This window comes from Paramisgurnus dabryanus, chromosome 4 (genome assembly GCF_030506205.2).
Source record: "Paramisgurnus dabryanus chromosome 4, PD_genome_1.1, whole genome shotgun sequence".
Taxonomy (NCBI): Eukaryota; Metazoa; Chordata; class Actinopteri; order Cypriniformes; family Cobitidae; genus Paramisgurnus; species Paramisgurnus dabryanus.
Window position 1 is genome coordinate 17,852,139 of NC_133340.1, and position 22,609 is coordinate 17,874,747.

The window sequence follows — 22,609 nt, forward strand, 5'->3', positions numbered from 1 at the left end:
GGTGCCTGATGTTAACATACCAGTAGATGCGACTATTACGTTACTAGCATTATAATTATAAAATTATAATTCATACATGTATCACAGTAACACTGCAAAAATAAAGACAGAAAAACAGATACAACTAAAATCAAGTCTTATTTATGTACAAACATTAAAGAACGCTTCAATAATTAAGGTTGTTGCAGTAGCAGATCAGCTCACCAATCGGTCTTTCTGCCCCTTGGTTGCGCGCGCACCCTGCAATGTTTGTAAACTTGCAACCCCTCTATATATAATATAATATTGTAATGTAAGTTAATATTGTTAAATACAAAATTAAATATTTGTTTGGTGCCTCCTAGAGGAGCGTGCACACATCTCCAACAAAATTCATCATAGCGGAATTCGTGGACGTTAAATCCACTTCCTCACGTTCAACCCCACTGAGCCAAAGGCCAATCCGGAGCTCGCGTTATTTGACGGACGTCAGCCGCGTCCAATGAGCAGGCCCTGTTGGCAAACGAGGGCGGGCATACTTAGAAGTTTATGGTGGTCGCCTGACCGGATGGAAAAAGTTTGTGGAGTGATGAAGAGATCGTCGTCAAGAGTTTAACTCGAGTTTAAAGCAGCGGATTTAAAGTCAACATGGGGAACCGTGGGATGGAAGAGCTGATTCCCCTCATCAACAAACTGCAGGACGCCTTCAGCTCCATCGGCCAGAGCTGCAACTTGGAGCTGCCGCAGATCGCGGTGGTGGGGGGCCAGAGCGCGGGGAAGAGCTCGGTGCTGGAGAACTTTGTGGGCAGGTGACTGGGACAGTAACTGTCGTGTTTGTTTGTTTGTTTGTTTTGGAGTGTGTTATGTGGACATGAAAGCCTCGTTCAAAAGTCTTTAAAATGAGAATAATGCTTGGGACATTTCCATGAATTAAAACAGGGTTCAACTATGAACTCAGTAAAAATTTATTTTCACGTTTATCTTTATGCAAATTATTAGTGAGGTTGGGTGTTGGATGAATAGGTTGCTTTTTCGTATACTGTCTACACTTAATATGACAACAAATGACCCTTCTGAAAAAATAATCTTGAAAGAAAAGGCAGAAAATGTCACAGGATCTATTTTGTGTCCACTAATCAGTATTAAAATGTCGACCCCAGTCAAACATTAACCATCGTCTCTATCTTACCAGCAATAAAATAAGTCAAGCTGTGAAAAGACAGTTTGATGTTTTCTTAAAGGAATAGTCCACCCAAAAAGAAAATGTCACGAAAAAGGCATGCGTGGAACTTAAAGTGATAGTCCCCCCCCCTCAAAAATGAAGATTTTAGTCATCATTTTATCATCCTCATTTTGTTCTAAATCTGTATGAGTTTCTTTTCAAAGATATTTTGATAAATGATGTGAAGCTGATTGTAACCATTGACTTCTATTATAGTAGAAAAAACAAATATGATGGAATTCAATGGGTACCATCAACTGTATGGTTAATAACATCATTTATCAAAATATCTCTTTTTGTGTTCATCAAATTATAAAAACAGAACAACATGACGTGAGAAAATGATGACAGAATTTTTCATTTTTTGGTGAACTATATAAGGCTGGTAATTTATTATCGTTTCTACATATTTTTATAAATTGAAGTCTTCTAATCAGAAAGTGCTGTATCTTGAATAACTCGATGATGAGACTCGCAGATTACAGAATGTGCTGACTTGACAGATTCATGACATGTTTCTGCTGCAGCAACAGGAAGATACACGCATCATTATTATAATGTTTGTCGGTGCAGGGAAACGTTGAGATGAGAAGTGATACTACATTGCTTACATTTAACTTGAGGTTAAAGTTCATTTTTGACTTTTTATTGCTGTATTCTTTGTGCTGAGTGTGCGTTCATTTAGTTTATTCATAGAGAAATAAACCATTCACACATGAACCATAAAATAAAAAACTTTTCTCTTTTTTATCTCTGTCATTTAGGGATTTTTTGCCAAGAGGATCTGGTATTGTTACCCGCAGGCCACTTATTCTCCAGCTAGTAAACAGCAAAGCAGGTACACAGGTCTTATGACTTAACAAGTGCATATCACTAACTGATACATTTGTACCCATTTATATATACAACTGGTGCCTCAACTAATTGGTTAAACATATGTTTGCATTGCCAAAGCATTATTAGAAATGACACGGAAAATGAAATGATAGTGAACGCTGCATAATTTCAGGTCTGTGTGTTTTACTGATCTGTCTTTCCAGAATATGCTGAGTTCTTGCACTGTAAAGGCCGTAAGTTTGTGGATTTCGATGAAGTTCGATTGGAGATCGAAGCAGAGACGGACCGAATCACAGGATCCAATAAAGGAATTTCACCGATACCCATCAACCTGCGTGTTTATTCGCCAAACGGTAACTCAGACTTCATGCAAACAAACATAGCAACACATTTTCTCTCCACAGGTTCCTGCAGTCTGCTGAGATGAATGTCTTAAAACTGAAAGGCTTTTTTATCAAATATAACATGCGCAATGTTTCTCTCTCTGTCACTTTTTCTTTCAGTTTTAAATCTTACACTGATTGATCTTCCTGGCATGACTAAGATTGCAGTTGGAGATCAACCGGTAGACATAGAGTACCAGATCAGGTAAACGTTTGTGTTTTGATGGTATAGACTACCAGACCAAGATAGCTAACAGATGTTTTTATCTCTGTTCACTTGTAGAGAGATGTTACTGCTGTTTATTTCAAAGGAGAACTGCCTCATTCTGGCTGTTACGCCTGCCAACACTGACCTAGCCAATTCAGATGCCTTAAAAATAGCCAAAGAGGTCGATCCACAGGGTAAGGAAATGTGCTCAGCATCTGATAACAATACCTGCTGTGTTCTGTTTTATTGATCCGATGAGATCACAACCAAACATCTTTCAGTTGATTTTTGACCATTTTCTTAAAGGACTTCGTACCATCGGTGTAATTACCAAACTGGACCTCATGGATGAAGGAACGGATGCCAAAGACATCCTAGAAAACAAACTGCTGCCTCTGCGCAGAGGTACACATTCAGTATATACACATACATTCACTCTGGATTAGGTTTGTTTCTACAGTTGACCAGGTAGATAAATGACACGTCATGAAATAAAATAAACTCATCAAGTGAAATGTGACAGAAAGACTCATCAGGATGGAGACTGCGTTGTGAGTCAGCCCAAACTCTCACATTTAAACTTGACTTAAATGTTAAACTCTATTAGTGAAGATAAAAATATGTGTCACACTCAAAATAATCAGGCCGTTTTGCTAGCTATTAAACCAGGTAGAGTCTTGTTTGATGTGTGCTTCTCTGTTTAGGTTATATTGGTGTAGTAAACCGCAGCCAGAAGGACATTGATGGGAGAAAGGACATCCGTGCTGCTCTGGCAGCTGAGAGGAAATTCTTCCTTTCTCATCCTGCATACAGACACATAGCAGAAAGAATGGGCACACCTTACCTGCAGAAAACACTTAACCAGGTACACACACGCACGCACACACCTTACCTGCAGAAAACACTTAACCAGGTACACACAAACACGCACACACCTTACCTGCAGAATTGACATTGATTGATCCCTTTCTCTCTATCTTTCATGCCTTCTTTTTTAAGCAACTGACGAATCACATTCGTGACACTCTGCCGGCGTTGCGCAGTAAACTACAGAGTCAGCTGCTGTCTTTGGAGAAAGAAGTGGATGAATACAAGAACTTCAAGCCTGATGATCCAGCACGCAAAACTAAAGCATTATTGCAGTGAGTACACACACACACACTTTACATTCATTTACACATGTATGACCAGGGCCAGACAAAATCTGCAGACTTTTTTGCACTTACTGCTGATATTTCCAACCTACGGAAAGACTTTCAATGTTTTAACCCCTTCAGACCTGATTTTTCCAGTGTTTATTCAATGTGCCATATTTTGATTGGTTGATCAGTATTTTTATTGGTTTAAACCACAAAACATGTTGTGTCCATTCCAGTGGACACAGGGTCTGAAGGGGTTAAAAGGAAAGGTATGTGTGTTTGTTAATGACAGGCATTAAATCCTCAGACTTTTCCGTAAAAATCTGCGGATGTGGATTCTGTTTGGTTCTGGTTATGACTCACTGATTTATGTTACGGGTAATTCTCTGAATTGGGTGCCCTTTAAGTCCCCTAAACTTACTTCAAAGATTTTCAATTAAAGGAAATCACAAAATGCATTTTAACGCTGTCAATTAATAGAACCAGGTACCTTTGCATTATAATGCAACAAAAAATGCTTTTATTTTATTTTAATTTAATTTATAAATATGGGTTGCCTAAGTAGTAGACAACAAGCATTCTTGCATGTCCTCACTAACCATCATTACATTTTCATTGAATATCAAACAAATAAAAACTGCAATTAATGCAAAATAGTTACTGCTAATATAATCATACGTGGGTTTACTTTAACTAAAATATACATATGTATATAAAAATGCATTAATTATATATGAAATTGCAATATTTATACACGTCCTCCAGTTTGTTTTCAACCCCGTCACGCCATACTATTTACCCCCCTATAAAAATAACGGATCAATCCCTGTGGCATCACACCCAGAAAGTGATATCACATAAGTCTCTTGAAGAACATGCTGCAAAGAAAGGCAAGTGTCAGAATCTTTTCTTACATTTTTCTCATGTTTTTCACTGTCAGATTAAGATTGTCAGGCTCAACATTTCAACTCTGTTGTATTACTAAATGATAGTAAACAACGGTTTAAGAAGAATTAAATAATAGTTTTGGAAAACATTAAACTTGTATGATTTCCTAAATGCCATGTGATGCTACTGTCTTAGTTAAGTACGGAGTTACAGCTACTGTTAGGCAAAAACTTCAACCCCGTCACATTCAACCCCGTCACATTTTTATTATAACAGGGTTGAATCGTTGTGACGGGGTTGAATATTTGACACTTTTTAGTAGAGTACCCATTTATAGACTTGTTATATTGTGATGTGACCTGTTAGAAATAATCGATTATGGTATTTTATGTTCAATAAAACCAAATGGAAAGATTGATTGATATTTTTGATCAATAAATCCTTAATGCTTTTGATTTCATGTTAAATACTTATTAAAATGTTTGTTTGTTTTTGCCAACTTTAATAAAATACAATTTTATTGAATGTGATATCATTAATTTTACAGGTAAGAAATCCATGCTATATTAAATAATGATCATCACTTCAACCCTGTTATCATTTTCAACCCCGTTATGCTGAGTTCAACCCTGTTATTTGATAGTTTTTATTAATATTTTGGTGATAAAACGACAAATTAGGTCAATGTTTGTTTTGCTGTGTGCAGAATTTACAGGACAGTTTGAAAAAATATGAAAGCCTGATTAAATTCTAATGTTAACGCATATTTTGTGATAAGATATGAAGACCAATGTTAGATACAGTTTTCATGACCTGATTTGGTATTCAAATGGTGAGTATTAAAAAATAAAATTCTAAATCCAATAAATGATATCAAACAAGGGACATCTCATTGAAAAGCTTCTACAAGAATTTACTTGAAAATCTTTTTAAATCATATTTAAACAGGGTCCAAGTGGTCTGTGACGGGGTTGAACTCCAAAACAACTTTCAGTAAGAAAAAACACTCAATATTGATTAGAATTTCATGCCTGAGGTGGGAAAATGTATTTTCTCAAAGGTTTGACTAATCCACTATCACATGAAATGATCAAAAATATAACTATTTAAGGTATATATTTTTAAAAAAGTATGACCCAAAAGGCACCCATCTCAGAGAATGACTCTTACATTGCTGTTGGCATGAAGAGGCTTTTTACCAACATAAATGAAAAAAACACATACAGTTTAAATGCTTTTTACACTTGAAAAAGCTTTATTATGTTTGTGTGTGTGTTTGTGTGTGTGTTGTGTGTGTGTGTGTGTGTGTGTGTGTGTGTGTGTGTGTGTGTGTGTGTGTGTGTAGGATGGTTCAACAGTTTGGTGTGGACTTTGAGAAGCGAATCGAGGGTTCTGGTGATCAGGTGGAAACTCTAGAACTCTCAGGAGGAGCTCGAATCAACCGCATCTTTCATGAACGCTTTCCTTTTGAGCTTGTCAAGGTATCCGTTTCAAATACTACAATAATGGCACTGTCAAACTTTGGGGTCGTTTACACAACAAGGTTTACAAACAAATGCAGGAAGCTATTTTATGCATTTTTGGTGACATTTTTAAGTCTACAGTTCAGTCTACAGGCTCGTGTGAATACGTCACAAGTGGCTCTTAAAGCGTGTTTGTGCTGCTTAAGATACTGATGCTTTATTAACACTTCTCTGACAGAGTTTCCAAAATTTTGTCGCTTTTTAGTCTAGTGTCACTTGTAGTAAAAAATTCACCTTATCGTCGGTCCAAGCAAAACTTCTCTGCCGACTCGATTGTATATATTTATTGGTTTGTTTAAGAATGCATATGTGCACAGGCAAGAACTTTTCAGTTTTTACTACAGGTTTGTTGTGTAAACGCCCTAAAAAAGCAAATACTTGAGCTACACTAGGAACATATAACATAAAAGATTGATTTGGTTTGTTAAGTGTAGATCAAGATGAAATTGATTTTAACTTTTAAGTATAAATATAATGTGTATGTGTGTTTTTCTTCATCTAATTAATATTTATTTATATAATTTATTTATAAATCAGACAAAGAGATACTATCACTGTCTACTAGTTAATATGATTTAACCTGTGTTTGTATGTGTTAGATGGAGTTTGATGAGAAGGAATTGAGAAGAGAAATCAGTTATGCAATAAAGAATATTCATGGTGTCAGGTAAGAGTAAACACACACACACAGATTTCAGTTGTGCTATATAAAACAACTATTTTATAAAAACACTACAGGTTTTTCAACTCGCAAACAACTCTATCTTTCTACACACATACAGTCTGTTTTATAACCTCTGTGTGTTTTTACTCCATCATCTTTCCTTCCATCCTTCAATCTCTCTCTTTCTCTCTCTCTCTCTGTTTGCGTGTTGATTATATTTATCATGTGCGTGATCTCAGGACGGGTCTGTTCACTCCTGATCTGGCGTTTGAGGTCATAGTAAAAAAGCAGGTGATGAAGCTGAAGGAACCGTGTCTGAAATGCATTGATCTGGTCATCCAGGAGCTGATCAATACAGTCAGACAGTGCACGCTGAAGGTATCGCACGAGAGCCGTCGTGCTGAAGTGTTGTCTGCAGTCTTTAACATCTCACCAAACTCACCCTGTATGTGTGTTCAGTCTCTTTAAAGCAAAAACCCTCAGACGTTACCTCTCTACAGGCCAACATTAAAGCTGAAGAGTCGAGATAAAAAAGTAGGGTAACTTTCTAGACGGCCCTGCGGTGAGCTCTGAGGTTGTTCGATGGTTGTATTCTGAGACTGCTGTGAAGAATTTGAAAAACAAAACGAAGAAAGCTTAAATCTAGCGAAATAATGACTCTTCCCTTGTTTCCCTTGTAATTGTCACTTTTTTTAATGACCCACTTACATCATCTTTTAATTGTGATTTCGACATACTGTCCTGAAACGGCTTAAACCACAGAGAAAGTAAAATGTTGCGCTATGCAGTGGATACAGACAAAATGATCATACAAGATTACAGAGCCTTATCTAGCACGACACATCTTGACATGGAAATATCCGTTCTGTCCGCTTACATTGGGGACGCGAATGATTCATGTACCAGATCTCTATCAGATTTATTTCCACATATGAATGAGGCTTGAACTGATCTGAGAATATTGGAATCTATGCACTTTTTTCCTGCTTACGCGTTCGTGGGTCATATGCAATATGTGCCACATGAGAGAATAATTTAAATGTGCAATGTAAGAGTGGTCTTAGTGACTTAACATCCACGCTATCCTCAGTTTTCTGTTGTATAAACTATGGCAACACAAGTGGACAAATGCAGAAGTGGCGGTCATACGCATCTAACACACAGGTGTTGTGCCTTGCAGTACATTTCTAAAATAATGTGACCTTATCTGGAACTCCATACGTCTCTGAATGGTGAAATCAACATCTCCCATCGTTTCACTCGTTTCATTAAGCTTCGTCTTTGTTATTGTGTAATAGTGACCTCTAGTGGTGCAAATCCTACATATTGTGCCTTTAATTATATTTTCTATATAATGACAAAAATATTGATTATAAAAGAATGAAATTGCTCATTACTGTAATAGCCAAAGTAATGGGTAAAATTTGAAATGATGATTTGGTTGGTTTAGACGCATGACCAGTTTTGATTTTGGTGATGCTAGCTTTATGCTAGTGCTATGCTTTAGTTCAAAACTCATCCCCTCTCCCCTAAAATAAACCTAGCTGTCCCATGATCCTTCAGGACGGGTCTGTTCACCCCTGATCTGGCGTTTGAGGCCATAGTGAAACAGCAGCTTGGAAAGTTGAAGGAACCGTGTCTTAAATGTGTAGACCTGGTGTTGTCTGAGCTCTCCATGCTCATTCGCAAGTGCACAGAGAAGGTAATTCATAGAGAACGAAGCATGTTTTATCTTGGGTGAGTTTGTTATTTAGCCAATCATATTCGCTGATATCTCTACCCACTGTGATTGAGAGTTCTTTAACCAATCAAATCTGGTCAAGCCCGCCCACTCTGATTGACAGATGTTTTAACCAATCAAACGCCTCAGCTCAACAGTTTTTATACTGATTGTATGTCCTGGTAAATAATTATTTTCTGGTGTTGTGTGATCCATCCCTCGGTGATCTGATTGTTTTCATTTCATTCCGTGTTCTTGACTTTAGACTCTTTCCCTGCCATTGACAAGTTGCCTCATCAATTAAGAAAAAACGCTTGCCTGCCAGTGAAGAGTTTTTACGTCAATCTATATTTCTGCTATTATCCACCAGGTGGTGCTCTTACCCAACTTATAAAACACTTAAACATCCACTGATCCAAAAACAGTAAAAACTCTGTATATGTTTTGATTATCGCTCTGAATCTGATCTCTAATAAAAGTCCTTTACAAAAATGCAATTATCTTTGCTTTTTGTTCAAAATTTTGTATTTGAAGAAACCTACCCATATTTGAGAGGTGATAAAAAGAAAACTAATACAGATAGGATGAAATGTTTTTTGTTTGAAGGCAGAGTGTCTATTCTTTAATTTAATATGTTTATATATTTAAAGAATATTTTCTCTTAGCCATTAAACTTTTGTGAAAATGATAAAAAATGCTGGTGCTGGCTGGCAATAAAAAAATGCTGGTGGGGAAAAGAGTTAATGAAACGATTGTTGAAATATAAATTACCCGTGTTCAGTATTAAAACACATTTATATTGTAGTTATGAAGTCAAACGCAGACAGAAAGATCAGCTCGAGTCTGTTTTTGCTTTATGGAGGTTGTGTGTCTTATTAACCATACTAATGTACAAACCTTATTAAACACTAACAGTAAACTTACCGTAATAAACACAGACGTGCTGTCAGTCTCTCTGTTAAATCTAACATGTCTGTTGAATTAAACCACCTTCATCTGAATGATTTAAATCTGTTATCCAGAACATAATCATGAACATCAGTGCATGTGTCTGTCAGTATGTGTATTTGTATTGCTGTTCTGTGTGTGTTGTAGGTGAGTCTGTCCATCTTGTGTGTATTTGTGTAGCAGTTCTCTGTGTGTTTTGCAGTTGAACTCTTATCCTCATCTACGAGAAGAAACGGAGCGAATCGTCACCACTTACATCAGAGAGAGAGAGAGCAAAACCAAAGACCAGGTGTGTGTTTGTGTGCACTCTTGGTTTTTTCCATACTGTTGTGCGTCTAACGTCGCGTGTGCGTTTTTAGGTGATGCTGCTGATAGACATCGAGCTCTCTTACATCAACACGAACCATGAGGACTTTATAGGCTTTGCTAAGTGAGTGACCCTTAACCTTGTCCTCACACTAACCTCTGTCATGCGTGTAGTCGTGCTAAACACCTGTGTGTTTTGTGTTGTGTGTTTATCCGTTTCAGCGCTCAGCAGAGAAGCGCAGCGGTCACTAAGAAGAGTGCAATGCCTAACCAGGTGAGACAAATACATTAAAGACATTATCATGAAAATCTGACTTTGTCCATGTGCTAAAATTCAGTCCGCAGTGCTTCTATCAATCTAGAAAATGTGAAAAAGATCAACCAAGTAGCTTAGTTTTGGTAAACCATTCTCTGCAAGCATTTGAAAAATTAGGTAATTGAAATAGGGCTCCCCTTGTGATGTCATAAGGGGATCTTCTTATAATAATACCGCTCCTTAATCTGCACTATCCAACCATGCACTGCCATTTAGTGCAGAGAGAAAAAAGAGAGAGAGAAAATAATTGACATCACAATTTAGTTTTAATTTCAACAAACCACCATTATGGCGATCAGTGTTTGCCTTTCATCAGCTCATTTGCATTTTAATTTTGAGCTAGGAGTTCACATACATACTCTGGGGACACCAAAGATTTATTTAACATAAAAAAAGTCTTGTTGTGAAATATCCCCTTTAAAAAATGTCTCCTTTAATACTGTGTTTCATGGGAATTTCTTTGTGTTTCTCCTCCTCATTATCATATCCCCACCCCTTTATTCAGGTCATCAGAAGGGGTTGGTTGACCATCAACATAAGCATAATGAAAGGTGGATCTAAAGACTACTGGTTCATTCTGACCGCAGAGTCCTTGTCCTGGTACAAAGATGAGGAGGTACGTGTGTCTCTGTGTATTGGTTTGGTTGAAGTGAATCATGGCGGACATTATTCAATTAAATCTTGTGTGTCACAGGAGAAAGAGAAGAAGTTTATGCTTCCTCTCGATAACCTGAAGATCAGAGATGTGGAGAAAGGGTTCATGTCCACCAAACACACCTTTGCCATCTTCAACACCGAGCAGAGGTGTGTGCTTCACATTTAAATGCTTAATCTGATTGTTTCATATGTGTTCACAGTACGTATGTATGTGTTTAGGAACGTGTATAAAGATCTCCGTCAGATTGAGTTGGCCTGTGATTCTCAGGAGGACGTGGACAGCTGGAAAGCCTCTTTTCTGCGAGCTGGAGTCTATCCTGAAAAAGATCAGGTACATGTCAGACCTGAACCAAACGTGAATTCTTGAAAGTCTTATTTGAGTCTCACCAAACCAGACCTAACCTCTTATTCTTGAGAGCTACACCTACCAGATTATAACCAGATTATATCTCTTCATAACCTTCATACCTGAAGTCAAACTGTTTTGAGTCTGCAACGTGTCATTTGTGTTCTCAGGTGGAAAACGAGAACAGCGCTCCGACCGACTCCATATCCATGGACCCTCAGCTGGAGAGGCAAGTGGAGACCATCCGCAACCTGGTGGATTCCTACATCAGCATCGTCAACAAGAGCATCAGAGACCTCATGCCTAAAACCATCATGCACCTCATGATCAACAGCGTGAGTTTGTCTCCTGCATCATCTGCATGACATAATGAAGTTGCCGTGTATTTGAAATGCTTCGACTTGATGGTGGTCTGTTAAAATTGAAACTCAATTGTGCTGTCAATTATTTTCTCTCTGCACTAAATGGCAGTGCCGTGGGTGGAGAGTGGAGATTGTCAAAAAACCGGTGAAATCTAGATTAATAGAAGCCCTGGGGACCCAATAATAGCACTTAAACATGGAAAAGAAGGAATTTAAGAATATATAGAGTAACGATGCAGATTGGTGACAGAATGGCACCTAGTTGTTTAAAAAGTGGCCACGAACGATTGTAATTTTTGACTACAGTGGATACAAATGGATTAGATCATATTAAGCTATGCAACTTTGAGAAATTACATTTTTTAGTGAATTACAGCAATTTCTGTGATTCTTAGGCGAAGGAGTTCATCTACTCGGAGCTGCTGGCGTATCTGTATTCGTCCGGAGATCAGAACAGTCTGATGGAGGAGTCGGCAGAACAGGCTCAGCACAGAGACGAGATGTTGCGCATGTATCACGCACTCAAAGAAGCTCTAAACATCATCGGTGACCTCAGCACCAGCACGGTTTCAGTACCTGTACCTCCACCTGTGGACGACACCTGGATACAGAGTGAGCCCAGGTACCGCCCACCTCTCTACATGCTTTATTGCAGAATGACTTTGAATATTATCTTTCAAACATTATCTCTCTCTGTCTCTCAGTCTTCCTGCTCAGCATAAGCCGCCAGTATCGGTTCCCCCTCCCGGTCGCCCTCCTGCAGTGCGAGGCCCCACCCCCGGTCCTCCTGCCCCACCGCCTCTTAACCCCACCCCTGGGTTTGGGGTTCCGCCCGTGCCATCCAGGCCCGGACCGCCTCCCGTCAACTCTAATCCTTATGGAAGTGGCACGCTGGAGCCGATTGTTGCTCCTCCGCCTCAGGTGCCATCTCGGCCCGCCCGCGTGCCCCCTGCTCTGCCCCCTGGCATACCCAGGTACACCTGTCGCCCGCTTTATCTTGATGATAAAGAAGGTTTTGCAAAACTCACTATGACAAATAATTAATTTTGTCATACTGATGTGTTAAATATATATTAAAAATATATACCAAAAGTATTATAACTGTGCTTAAAACAAATGAAACTGAAAGTTTAGAGATAAAATCACAAGTTATGGTTATTGTCTTAGTTTTGTATCATCATCTGTCTGTGTGTCTGTGTATAGCAGAAGACCTCCAGCAGCTCCAAACAGACCCACTATAATCAGACCATCAGAACCGTCTCTACTGGACTGAAGAGCTCAGAATCTGACTGCCAGCGGTCCGGATACTGAAACCAAAGAGCAAGACACCACACACACACATTCCCTGTTATCTTTACATACACATACATTTACATACACACAAACATTTAATCTGATTGCAGGTTACAACAGTACAGTTTACATGCACCCTAAACATTGCAGTCTGATAAAAATGATCGTTTACATGTACATTCTTAATATCTGAACCAAATATCTGTGCAAGCACATAGCCAGGGTTGCCAGATTTGCGTAAAACTAGCCCAAAAGCATCCCAATGACTATTCACAGCCCAAATCCCATTAACTAATGAACGAAATCCTGTCTTCTTTAACCTCGAGAAAAAATTGATTTGTGAAACCGTTTAAAATTAGCACAAATCTTAAATCCGCAAAAAGCAGAGGACTTGGCAACGCAGTGCACAGCATCTCTCGTCGAGCTCACGTTTATCTCTGGATAAATCTACAAAGTCAAAGCTGAGTAGGAGAAAGTTGTTCTCCAGAAGATTTCAGATATAGGCAATGAAAACACACTTTTCGAAAGGCGTGACACTATTTTATTACTTTATGTAATGTTATGAAAGACATGAACGTTCTGTGACAAAAAACATTTGATGCGTAAATTTAAAGGTAAATATAAAACATGACCTTAAGCATGATTCTCCTGCGCATGTGCACAAGGTGTTTTGGCATCCGATTGGAGGAACAAAAATACTACAATTCACATGTTTACATGCATACTTTTCAGATCGGACTACACCACACCTTTTAATACGATCAAAATTTGCATCCGATTGACCTCAGTCGTATTGATCAACGTGTTTACATGAAGACTTTTTGAGCCATCAATACGATTACAAACAGATTATTTGTTGGATGTAAATGTAGCTAGTGTTAGCAAACCATACTTCATCATGCTCATTGTTTAACAAAGAGTAGCTACCATAATAGATATTTGTAATGTAACCGGTCTTGAAAAGCACATACATCACTTTATTTGGGTCCATTTATTTCATATTCAGCCCTTGGCTGATGACTGTCATTAACAAAAAAAAACTTAAACATGACTGAACATTAATGATGAACCAGGATCTTGTATCCTGTAGTCTGACACTCCATTTCTTATTATTTTCCTACATTTTATTTTAGTAAATTCATATTTATGCTTTTACAACAGACACTATTTTAACATAATTTAGTTGATAGTACGCCATGTGTTATTGTAATGCAATAATTCTAATGTGTATCGCAGGTATCATGCTGTATGAATATGGTAAACATACAGTGTCATGGTATTACAGTAAGATACTAACTACACAGAAAGATTCAGAAGACTTCAGAACATCTCAAAGACTCACATTTATTAAACTTCAGAGTTTAAACCTCAGACACTGACGCTACTTTATAAACAAGTTCAACCTTTTGCCTTAATTCATGTTATAAAATACTACAGTTATATATGTATTTGTTGTTTGTGTACCCTGCAGAAATTCTTTTTTAATGAGAATTTTTTCCTTGTTTGCAAGTTAAAATAAAACTCGTTTAGAGAATATGTTTCGAATAGTTTTTTCTTATATAGAAATGTTTTTTTTTTTTGAAGTCTTAATCAGTTTTACTGTTTCTTTAGATAATCTTACTGGAAGATGAGACTAAAAAGTTAATGTAGATTAAAGATTTCTTTTGCATTTATTGTGAAACAGGAGATTTAAATCTGCCTCTGCATGAGAAAAAAATATTTGTGTTGTCTTGATTTTTGATCATTAACATATTTTCTTTTTATTGATCGTCTGTTTACTTTTGTCATTTAGACGTAGGGGTGGGTGGTATATCGAATTTTGTTAATATACCGATTTTTTTCCCAGCGGGATATGGGATGAGACTATATTATCCTTATCGGAATAGTCTGGTATGATCCTCCTTCTATGCAATAGAAATGTAGACTGAGGTCAGATGTAAGCTTTCCAACCAGCTAACATGTTGTGCAGTCCCATCTGCCAGTGGGGTTATTTTCGTAAAGGTCCTTCTAATTGACAGCACTACCATTTGCCTACTTTTGGTTTATAGACAGATTTAATGACAAATATGTTAACAATTAAAAGGTTATTGATCTGTTTGCCCTATATAAAACTAAAAACAAAGAATACAATTTTACTGAAGTGTGATAATTTATTCCTCTTCAAAACATATTTTTAGAAAAACCTTTGCAATTATTTTGTAAAAAGTAAGGTTTGGACTGAGATCTTGTTGCTTTTAAAACATTTTCACCAGCAGGTGGCGCCATATTTGATATTTTGAGTGCTTCGAAATCATTTTTCTAAGCAATTGGTTCAATTCTCTTATCAATACAGCCAATAAACATCCAACTCGATTTGAGTTGGATACAGCAGATCACGTTTTCTGCCAGTCTGGACTGCCTTACTCATTATATTAATAGGTTATCAAATGGTGTGAAAAGGGAAAAACATCTAGTATGCAGCAGTCCTGTGGGTGAAAATACCTTGTTCATGCTAGAGGTCAGAGGAGAATGGGCCGACTGATTCAAGCTGATAGAAGTTTGACAGAAATAACCACTCGTTACAACCAAGGTATGCAGCAAAGCATTTGTGAAGCCACAACACGCACAACCTTGAGGCGGATGGGCTACAACTGCAGAAGACCCCACCGGGTACCACTCATCTCCACTACAAATAGGAAAAAGAGGCTACAATTTGCACAAGCTCACCAAAATTGGACAATTAAAGACTGGAAAATTGTTGCCTGGTCTGATGAGTCTCCATTTCTGTTGAGACATTCAGATGGTAGAGTCAGAATTGGCATAAACAAAATGAGAACATGGATCCATAGTGCCAATAGGCATCGTTTAAATGCCACGGCCAACCTGAGCATTGTTTCTGACCATGTCCATCCCTTTATGACCACCCATCCTCTGATGACTAGCCTGGTGCAACCAGACTCTCGTACGTTCATTTCATTTGTACAGAGAGTCTGGCCACGCTCCATTGCAAAGCGTTACTTCCGTTAAGGAGGGTCCTCTGTTGAAGTTTAAAACTATTGGATCTGCCCAGAGTCACTCTGAATCTGCCATAACCAATCGCTAACGTTTGGTTGTGACGTATGTCACTCAGTCTGGCGCACGACCTCAACGTCTGCGTTCTTAGCCACTCCCCGCTGTTCGCTGATTGGACCTGCAGATTTTTTCCAGAGAAAACGAAACTCTACACAGCAGTCCCAGACGTTGTTCTGAAGCTAAATGAAAATTAAGCGGAAGAACGTAGGAGGGCGGAGCCAGGCTACTGATGACTACTTCCAGCAGGATAATGCACCATGTCACAAAGCTTGAATCATTTCAAATTGGTTTCTTGAACATGACAATGAGTTCACTGTAATAAGTCACCAGATCTCAACCCAATAGATAGAGCATCTTTGGGATGTGGTGGAGCAGGAGCTTCTTGCCCTGGATGTCCATTCCACAAATCTCCATCAACTGCAAGATGGAGATGGATGGGCCAATATTTCTAAAGAATGCTTTCAGCCTTGTTGAATCAATGCCACGTAAAATTAAGGCAGTTCTGAAAGCGAAAGGGGGTCAAACACAGTATTAGTATGGTGTTCCTAATCATCTTTTAGGTGAGTGTATATATGTATTTGGCCATCTGCTAACATCTTCTATCCACTCCACTATAGTACACGGATCTGGTAGTTGTGGTGAATTGTACTGTATTTGCTATGTGTCAACGATAACAGTGTTTGCAACGCAATTTACATATGACGTACTAAAACTTTGAAAATATTCAATAAGAAAAATTAAGATAAAGTCAGGAAAGGACACCGATCAATGAACGTTAGCTACATAAAAATATATGATCAATTTTATTTGTTTCACTGTGTAAAAGTCTTTACAAAAGCAAACAGCTGTACAGAATATTCCCTTTGTTATTTGATCACATCACATTCAACTCGACTGAAACTGAAAAACAACAAACTACAAATCTCCCAAAGCAAATTTATAACTTAAAAAATTCTATCACTTTCATCTGTGCTAACAAACGGTTAAAGCCTAGTTTTTATTTTACCACTACAGTTCACTTGAATCTCATTATGTGTCATATAGCTGTAATAACCTCCAGTGTCCAATGAGAATCCACACAGAGGAACAAGCCATACAGTAAGTCAAAATCAAAAAGTGAAGGCACAAGTTCTCTCTGAACTTCCAAATCTGTTTTTCTCTCTCAACTTCTCCAGCGCCTACAGTCGTGCGTATCTGACCAGGCATCGAGTCGTTGGCGGGTTGTTACGAGCACACTCTTCTTTTGTCGTCGAACAGACGTCGAACTGTGAAAACCTGAGTCAGCGCCACGCTCAACATGACCATCAGGTTGACACAGGACCAGAAGGAGACCCGCCACAAGTTGTCCTCCAGCAGATTTCTGTCACGTGCCTCAAATGCCCGCAGGAACGTCTGCATTTGACGACTGCGTTCCAACCGCCGGTGAACAGACTCTATGGACTCCTGGTGAGGAGAAATCAGAGACTCATCTTAATATTCTGTGAGGTTTGTACAATTTAATCTTATTCATTACCAAAGTAAATACAGCAGACGTGTTCTTTCGAAAATCTGACTTTTTCCATGTTTAATTGCTATATTTGGGTCCCCAGTGCTTAGAAAATGTGAAAAGGATCAAGGCAGTAACTTATAGTTTTGGCAAACCATACTCTGCAAGCTTGTGAAAAAATAGGTCATTAAGATTTTGCCTGTTTTGTCACGTAGGTAGCGAGTCTTATTAAAATAACACCGCCCCTTAATCTGCACTAAAGAGAGAGAGAAAATAATTGTCAGCACAAATGAGTTTCAATTTCATCAAGCCACCATTATGGCGATCAGTGTTTGCTTGCATTTCATCAGCTCAATTGAATTTAAAAGGGCAGACCCAAAAACAGCAAATTTTTGCTCACATCTACAAAGTGTACATTTTAACATGCTGTAATAAATTATCTGTTAGGTATTTTAAGCTTAAACTTGTTGGGGGGAAAAGTTTTGTTTGCTGTTAGACAAGTCAAAACTTTTTTCTCTGTAGTAATTTACAGCGTGTTACAGAATGGGTTATGCTTATCTTTCCATTTAACTGAGGAAGTAAGATATTTTTTATCAAACATTCAGATCTTCTACACGATCTGATTGACCATGTAACAAAAACATTTTTTATTCTCATAATATATAGACATTGGAAGTGCAAGAACTCACTCGTATGTCCTCCAGTTTGTATTCCAAAATGTTCTCTGACTCTCCAAGCCCTGCCCATTCATCGTCCGCTCCAGCATCATTGGACGGGCTGTCCAGGATGACCTCGAAGAAGATTATCTTCTCAGAGAACCTACTGAAGGTGTTGTCAAAGCAGATCTGATAGTCTCCTTCCTCTGTTGGCTCCACCCTAGACACGCCCACACGTCAATAACATCCACTGAAATAGCCCCTGTTTTCCCCCGACCCCGCCCACCAAACACATGCAGGTGCACACCGATGCTTTGAACATCTTACTAGCCACGTTTCCATTAAAGCTTTTTGCTTTACTTTCTAAATGTCGACATAAACCGATTGTGAAATTACAGCTTTTCCATCAACCAATGTTATCTGACTACAACGCAATTTTGCTATCTTACGATAAGTTATTCCAAAAAACCATGGCAACAGGAGTGTTTGACTTCTTAAGGTGTGCAGACCAACATGCAAATGACATAAAAATACCACAAGAGCGAAAATTGCTGTTTTTCTATTGAGCACATTTTCAATTCGCTATTTCAGTTTGCACAGTTTCAAGGGTAATAATTAATAATAAGGGTAATAAAAACACTATACTTCAGACTGGTCTGGACTGACACTTTTGGTTACTCTGTGAACTAAATCTAAATGTAAAATGGCTAAATCTAAAAGAATCCCGTGACTGAACACTCACATGTGGACTCCATCAGATCGGCGATACTCTGAGACCAAATGGATCCTCTGAGGAGATAAGATGTTGAAATCCACATCCATACCTGCTCCAGCAATCACCTGCAGGAACATTCGTCATTTGCTTTATATACACAATCATTAACGCAAATAAAAAATGACAAATACAATGGCTCATATATAGGGTTTGAGTTCTAACTAACATGTTACTGTTAATAACAAACCTACTCGTGTAACTTGTTCTTAAAACTGATCCTTAAAATCATAAATCTTGACAAGAAGAGGTGTGAAATGAAGGATTGACTAGCCTGCAGGTGATAATATTTATCACAATGTCAACACGGATCTTTCACAGGATGTAACACAAACATGACGTCACACCCAGTTCAGTCCTAATAAGATCCACTAGGCTAGAGTACAGATCCATTTATTATCACAGTAATAAGTTATTAACAACCACCATGTTAAAAAAACCAGCTTATTTATGGTTAATATACTTCAAGAAACTTTACAAACTAAAATTATTTACATGTACGTGTTATTAGCTACACAAATAGTTTTTTAGTTTTGGGGGCAATTTATAATACATTAAAATAGCATTTTATGTATAAAAACAAACAACAGAAATCACAAATCAAGTTTGTGATAAGCTGGTGTGAGTTTGTGAAATGTTTGATAATAAATTGGTATTATAAGTTCATGATATTCTAGGCTATGCTGGTAAACGTTTGTAATATGTAGGGCTGCAAAACAATTAATCGCGACTAATCGTTTGCAGAATAAAAGTTTTTGTTTACATCATATATGTGTGTGTATAATAATTATGTAAATAAATACACATGCATTTATAATAAAAATATATATACTTGCATACACAGTAATAATTATTATACACAGTACACATATGATGTAAACAAAAACTTTTTCTACAAACGATTAGTCGCGATTACTTTAGCCAGACTATGTTGGAGTATGTTTGTGATATGTTGATGATCATGTTTACGCTTGTTTATACTAGTTTGATGTTTGTAATATTTATGTTAATGATAGTTTGCTTTCTGTTTGCTATATATTTGTGATACGCTGGTGCGAGTTTGTGATATATGTTGATATTAGTTTAAGATATTTAAGGCTATGCTGTTGTGAGTTTGTAATAGGATAGTTTAAAGTGAACTCATCTGTACCTGATACTCGACCTCCATGCTTCCGTTTTTGACAGTGCTCTGATAGAAACACTCTCTGCTCCCCGCGGGCAAAACAAACGTGAACTCGCTGTCGATATTCGGACTAAACGCGTGAACGGCGGCGATAAACGTCGCGAAACACGCGAGCAGTGACGTACACATCCTTCACGCTAAGGTCACACAGAATAACCTATCCGTAAACTCATGCAGGAAAATAAGTTTCAAACTCTCCGTCCATCGACGGATCTGTTCCGCATCTGCAGCTCGACTCTTGCTGTCGCTCTCTCCTCCTCCAATCAGAGCGCACCGAGTGTCCGTCTCCCACCCAATCGGCGTGCAGGGATCTGTCGCGCGCTTGTGGCGTAAACAGTAAAGCTTAAATACCGTTATAATTTAAACGGATTGAAAACCATATAGTATTTGGAATATTATACCAAGCATGTTTTTTCTCAATTAAGAGGTTTGAGTTCCCTATTACTCTGCAATTTCAGCATTTGAAAAATCCCTGCTGCTCTTTCTAATTTTCACAAACAAGCTGATAGCATGGTCTATGATTTACAAAGACAATTTCCCTCCGACCAATTACTTTATTTGGAATAATTAGAATATCTGTTATAAACATAAATCCATTAAAAAACTGCTTCAAGAATGGAATCAGTAATGTTTCTCTTTATTTTAATCATGATGTTTCCACTCCTTATGCTGACATAAAATAGAACAGATTAGTGGAAAATATGTTATGGAAGAACGTTTGGTTTGAGAAGCAATATGAAAATACTTACAATCAATGTATTTGAATTATTTTGCTAGCAAAGTATTTTACAATGCAAGATTACGAAAGTTAACGCATTTTTTCTAATTTTCAAGAAGATTTATTTAAATGTACTCACTTATTATCTTTATCTAGTTACAAAAAGGCTACTAAAACTTTAAATGTATGCACAATTTTTGGTGTTTTATTTTGTATTGATTGAATGGCCTTTGTACCCCTGAATTTTCTTTTTTCTTTATTGTTCTGTTTTCCTTCACTGTTATGTCGTTATCTTCACCTATGTTTTCTAAGCATTTACATTACTATAATAATAAAATAAATAAATAAAGTGAATAGATTATCTGAGGAGAAATTTTTGAGAAATCATTTATATTTGCGGCAGCAATTTGGTCACATCTTTTACCCTGTTTACTGACCTACATACACACTCTTTGGGGTGCGCCCCAGACACACAAACAAACTCATTTTTGATTTTTGAAAATAAATTATAACATGACTAACAGTGAAATAGTACATCTAAATTATTTTATTTTGTATTAATTTGCACTGTAAATTTCACTTTTTGGTAATATGTTAAAGTAGCATTCTTCTCTGGCCAAATTTGGGGGGCGGCGCCCCAGCGCCCCCTATTGACTAGCCGCAAGCTAACCATCAGGTGCTAAAACTCCTAATCTAGTGTCATGTAGACCTGCTACCACTAGAGAGCAGCACTGTCAAAAGCAACTTCATTTTATCTGCGCACCTTTGAGTTTCTGCATACGTTCACTGCTTTTTACATTTAGTCAAAAATCATCCCTTTGAAATGTAGACTTTGCAGCGAAAAATTGGGAGGGTACATTAAAGGAGGGACTCGTATATAGAGAAAGTCTGAAATGTAATGAGCCTTGTACACCCTGCAGATAAATTTGGTTGTCACTTTAATTTTAATGCTAAATCCTGTTCTGTAAACACACACTTCAGTAATTTACAGGAGTGACAACAGCATTCTACTACCGAATTTACTCCTGCAAAATGTGACAAGCTAATTTTCAGAAACTCTGCGATTAACGTGTGTTGCCAGATCTTCCATATAAAAACAGCAAACAAACAAAAAAGATAATTGATACAAATCCAAGTGCTTTACCTCAAAGACCAAATATTGGGACTGGAACCACACTTGAATAAAATCAAAACTTGGGGTGCATCCCAATTTAAAGCCCGTATTTGAAGGCCAATGACATCACGAAGGCTGTCCCAATTCCAATGTTCCTTTACACGCAGCCTCCAAATGCGGCCTTCGTTTCCCCTGAAACCAAGGATCCATATATGGATCCTTGACAGTCTTGGCTATCCCAAGATTCAGTGAATTGGGATGCACCTTTAATCATTTAATTTGGGGCTTCAAACTGTTAGCCCCAAAAATATGTGGACATGGCAACAACGGAAGACAGCGCTCTGTAAAGCATCCTCACAGTTGCCACCACACACAATGCCAAGACGGAGGTTTATTTAAATTGCAGAACATAATGCTGTAATATTATTTTGGTCAAAGCAGTGAAGAACCACACAAGATAGATGAATGGTTCCTATGGTTACCTCTGTGTCAATCATTGCATATTCAGGAGTGAGTGTTGTTATGTACAAACATGGAACGATCATGTAAGGGAAACTCAGTCTTGCATATAAATATGGTTGTCACTACCGAAACCTTGCAGTGTGTTATAAGTTATGTCAACTTTTTAAATTCAAAACTTAAAATAGTAAGTTGAATTGATTTGCAAAACCAAGTTGTTTAAACTTTTTTTTTTTTACAGTGCATTAAGGTAAATTAAAAAAAAATACATTTCATTTATTTCTTACCTTTTAATAGTCTAAAGAATTACAAAGAACCCTTTGTGAAATACAACAATTAAAAAAAAGGTTCAACCATACTAAAAATGGTTGATGTATGG

The 22,609-nt window shown here is 37.6% G+C and overlaps 2 protein-coding genes and 1 long non-coding RNA gene across 10 annotated transcripts; 1 reads left to right on the forward strand and 2 right to left on the reverse strand.

Annotated features, from left to right (window-relative positions):
- The first annotated feature begins 338 nt into the window (after positions 1 to 338).
- dnm2b (dynamin 2b) lies at positions 339 to 16,491 on the forward strand. 8 transcript variants are annotated; one of them, XM_065270719.2, is made up of 21 exons: positions 346 to 788; positions 1,966 to 2,039; positions 2,242 to 2,391; positions 2,542 to 2,626; positions 2,705 to 2,823; positions 2,936 to 3,034; positions 3,334 to 3,494; positions 3,629 to 3,771; positions 6,002 to 6,137; positions 6,779 to 6,846; positions 8,407 to 8,545; positions 9,714 to 9,800; positions 9,871 to 9,941; positions 10,040 to 10,091; positions 10,639 to 10,749; positions 10,828 to 10,937; positions 11,010 to 11,121; positions 11,307 to 11,471; positions 11,894 to 12,120; positions 12,203 to 12,472; positions 12,702 to 16,491. In XM_065270719.2, the coding sequence occupies exons 1-21, from the start codon at positions 628 to 630 to the stop codon at positions 12,769 to 12,771; spliced, it is 2,610 nt and encodes an 869-aa protein (XP_065126791.2). In that variant the 5' UTR covers positions 346 to 627; the 3' UTR covers positions 12,772 to 16,491. The 8 variants fall into 8 exon arrangements, 7 of the variants coding, with proteins under 7 accessions (XP_073670602.1, XP_065126791.2, XP_065126792.2 ...); XM_065270720.2 differs by having other exon boundaries at positions 347 to 788; positions 12,705 to 16,491; XM_065270717.2 differs by lacking the exon at positions 8,407 to 8,545 and adding an exon at positions 7,083 to 7,221 and having other exon boundaries at positions 355 to 788.
- On the reverse strand, positions 10,979 to 12,007 carry LOC141282064 (uncharacterized). The gene is made up of 3 exons (XR_012336613.1): positions 11,873 to 12,007; positions 11,259 to 11,493; positions 10,979 to 11,107 (listed from the first exon to the last, which is right to left on the reverse strand). It is a non-coding gene; the product is annotated as an uncharacterized lncRNA (long non-coding RNA).
- Positions 16,492 to 16,617: 126 nt separating the features above from the next.
- On the reverse strand, positions 16,618 to 20,206 carry tmed1b (transmembrane p24 trafficking protein 1b). Its single transcript, XM_065269656.2, has 4 exons — positions 19,907 to 20,206; positions 18,727 to 18,824; positions 18,018 to 18,204; positions 16,618 to 17,285 (listed from the first exon to the last, which is right to left on the reverse strand). The coding sequence occupies exons 1-4, from the start codon at positions 20,066 to 20,068 to the stop codon at positions 17,067 to 17,069; spliced, it is 666 nt and encodes a 221-aa protein (XP_065125728.1). The 5' UTR covers positions 20,069 to 20,206; the 3' UTR covers positions 16,618 to 17,066.
- Positions 20,207 to 22,609: the final 2,403 nt, after the last annotated feature.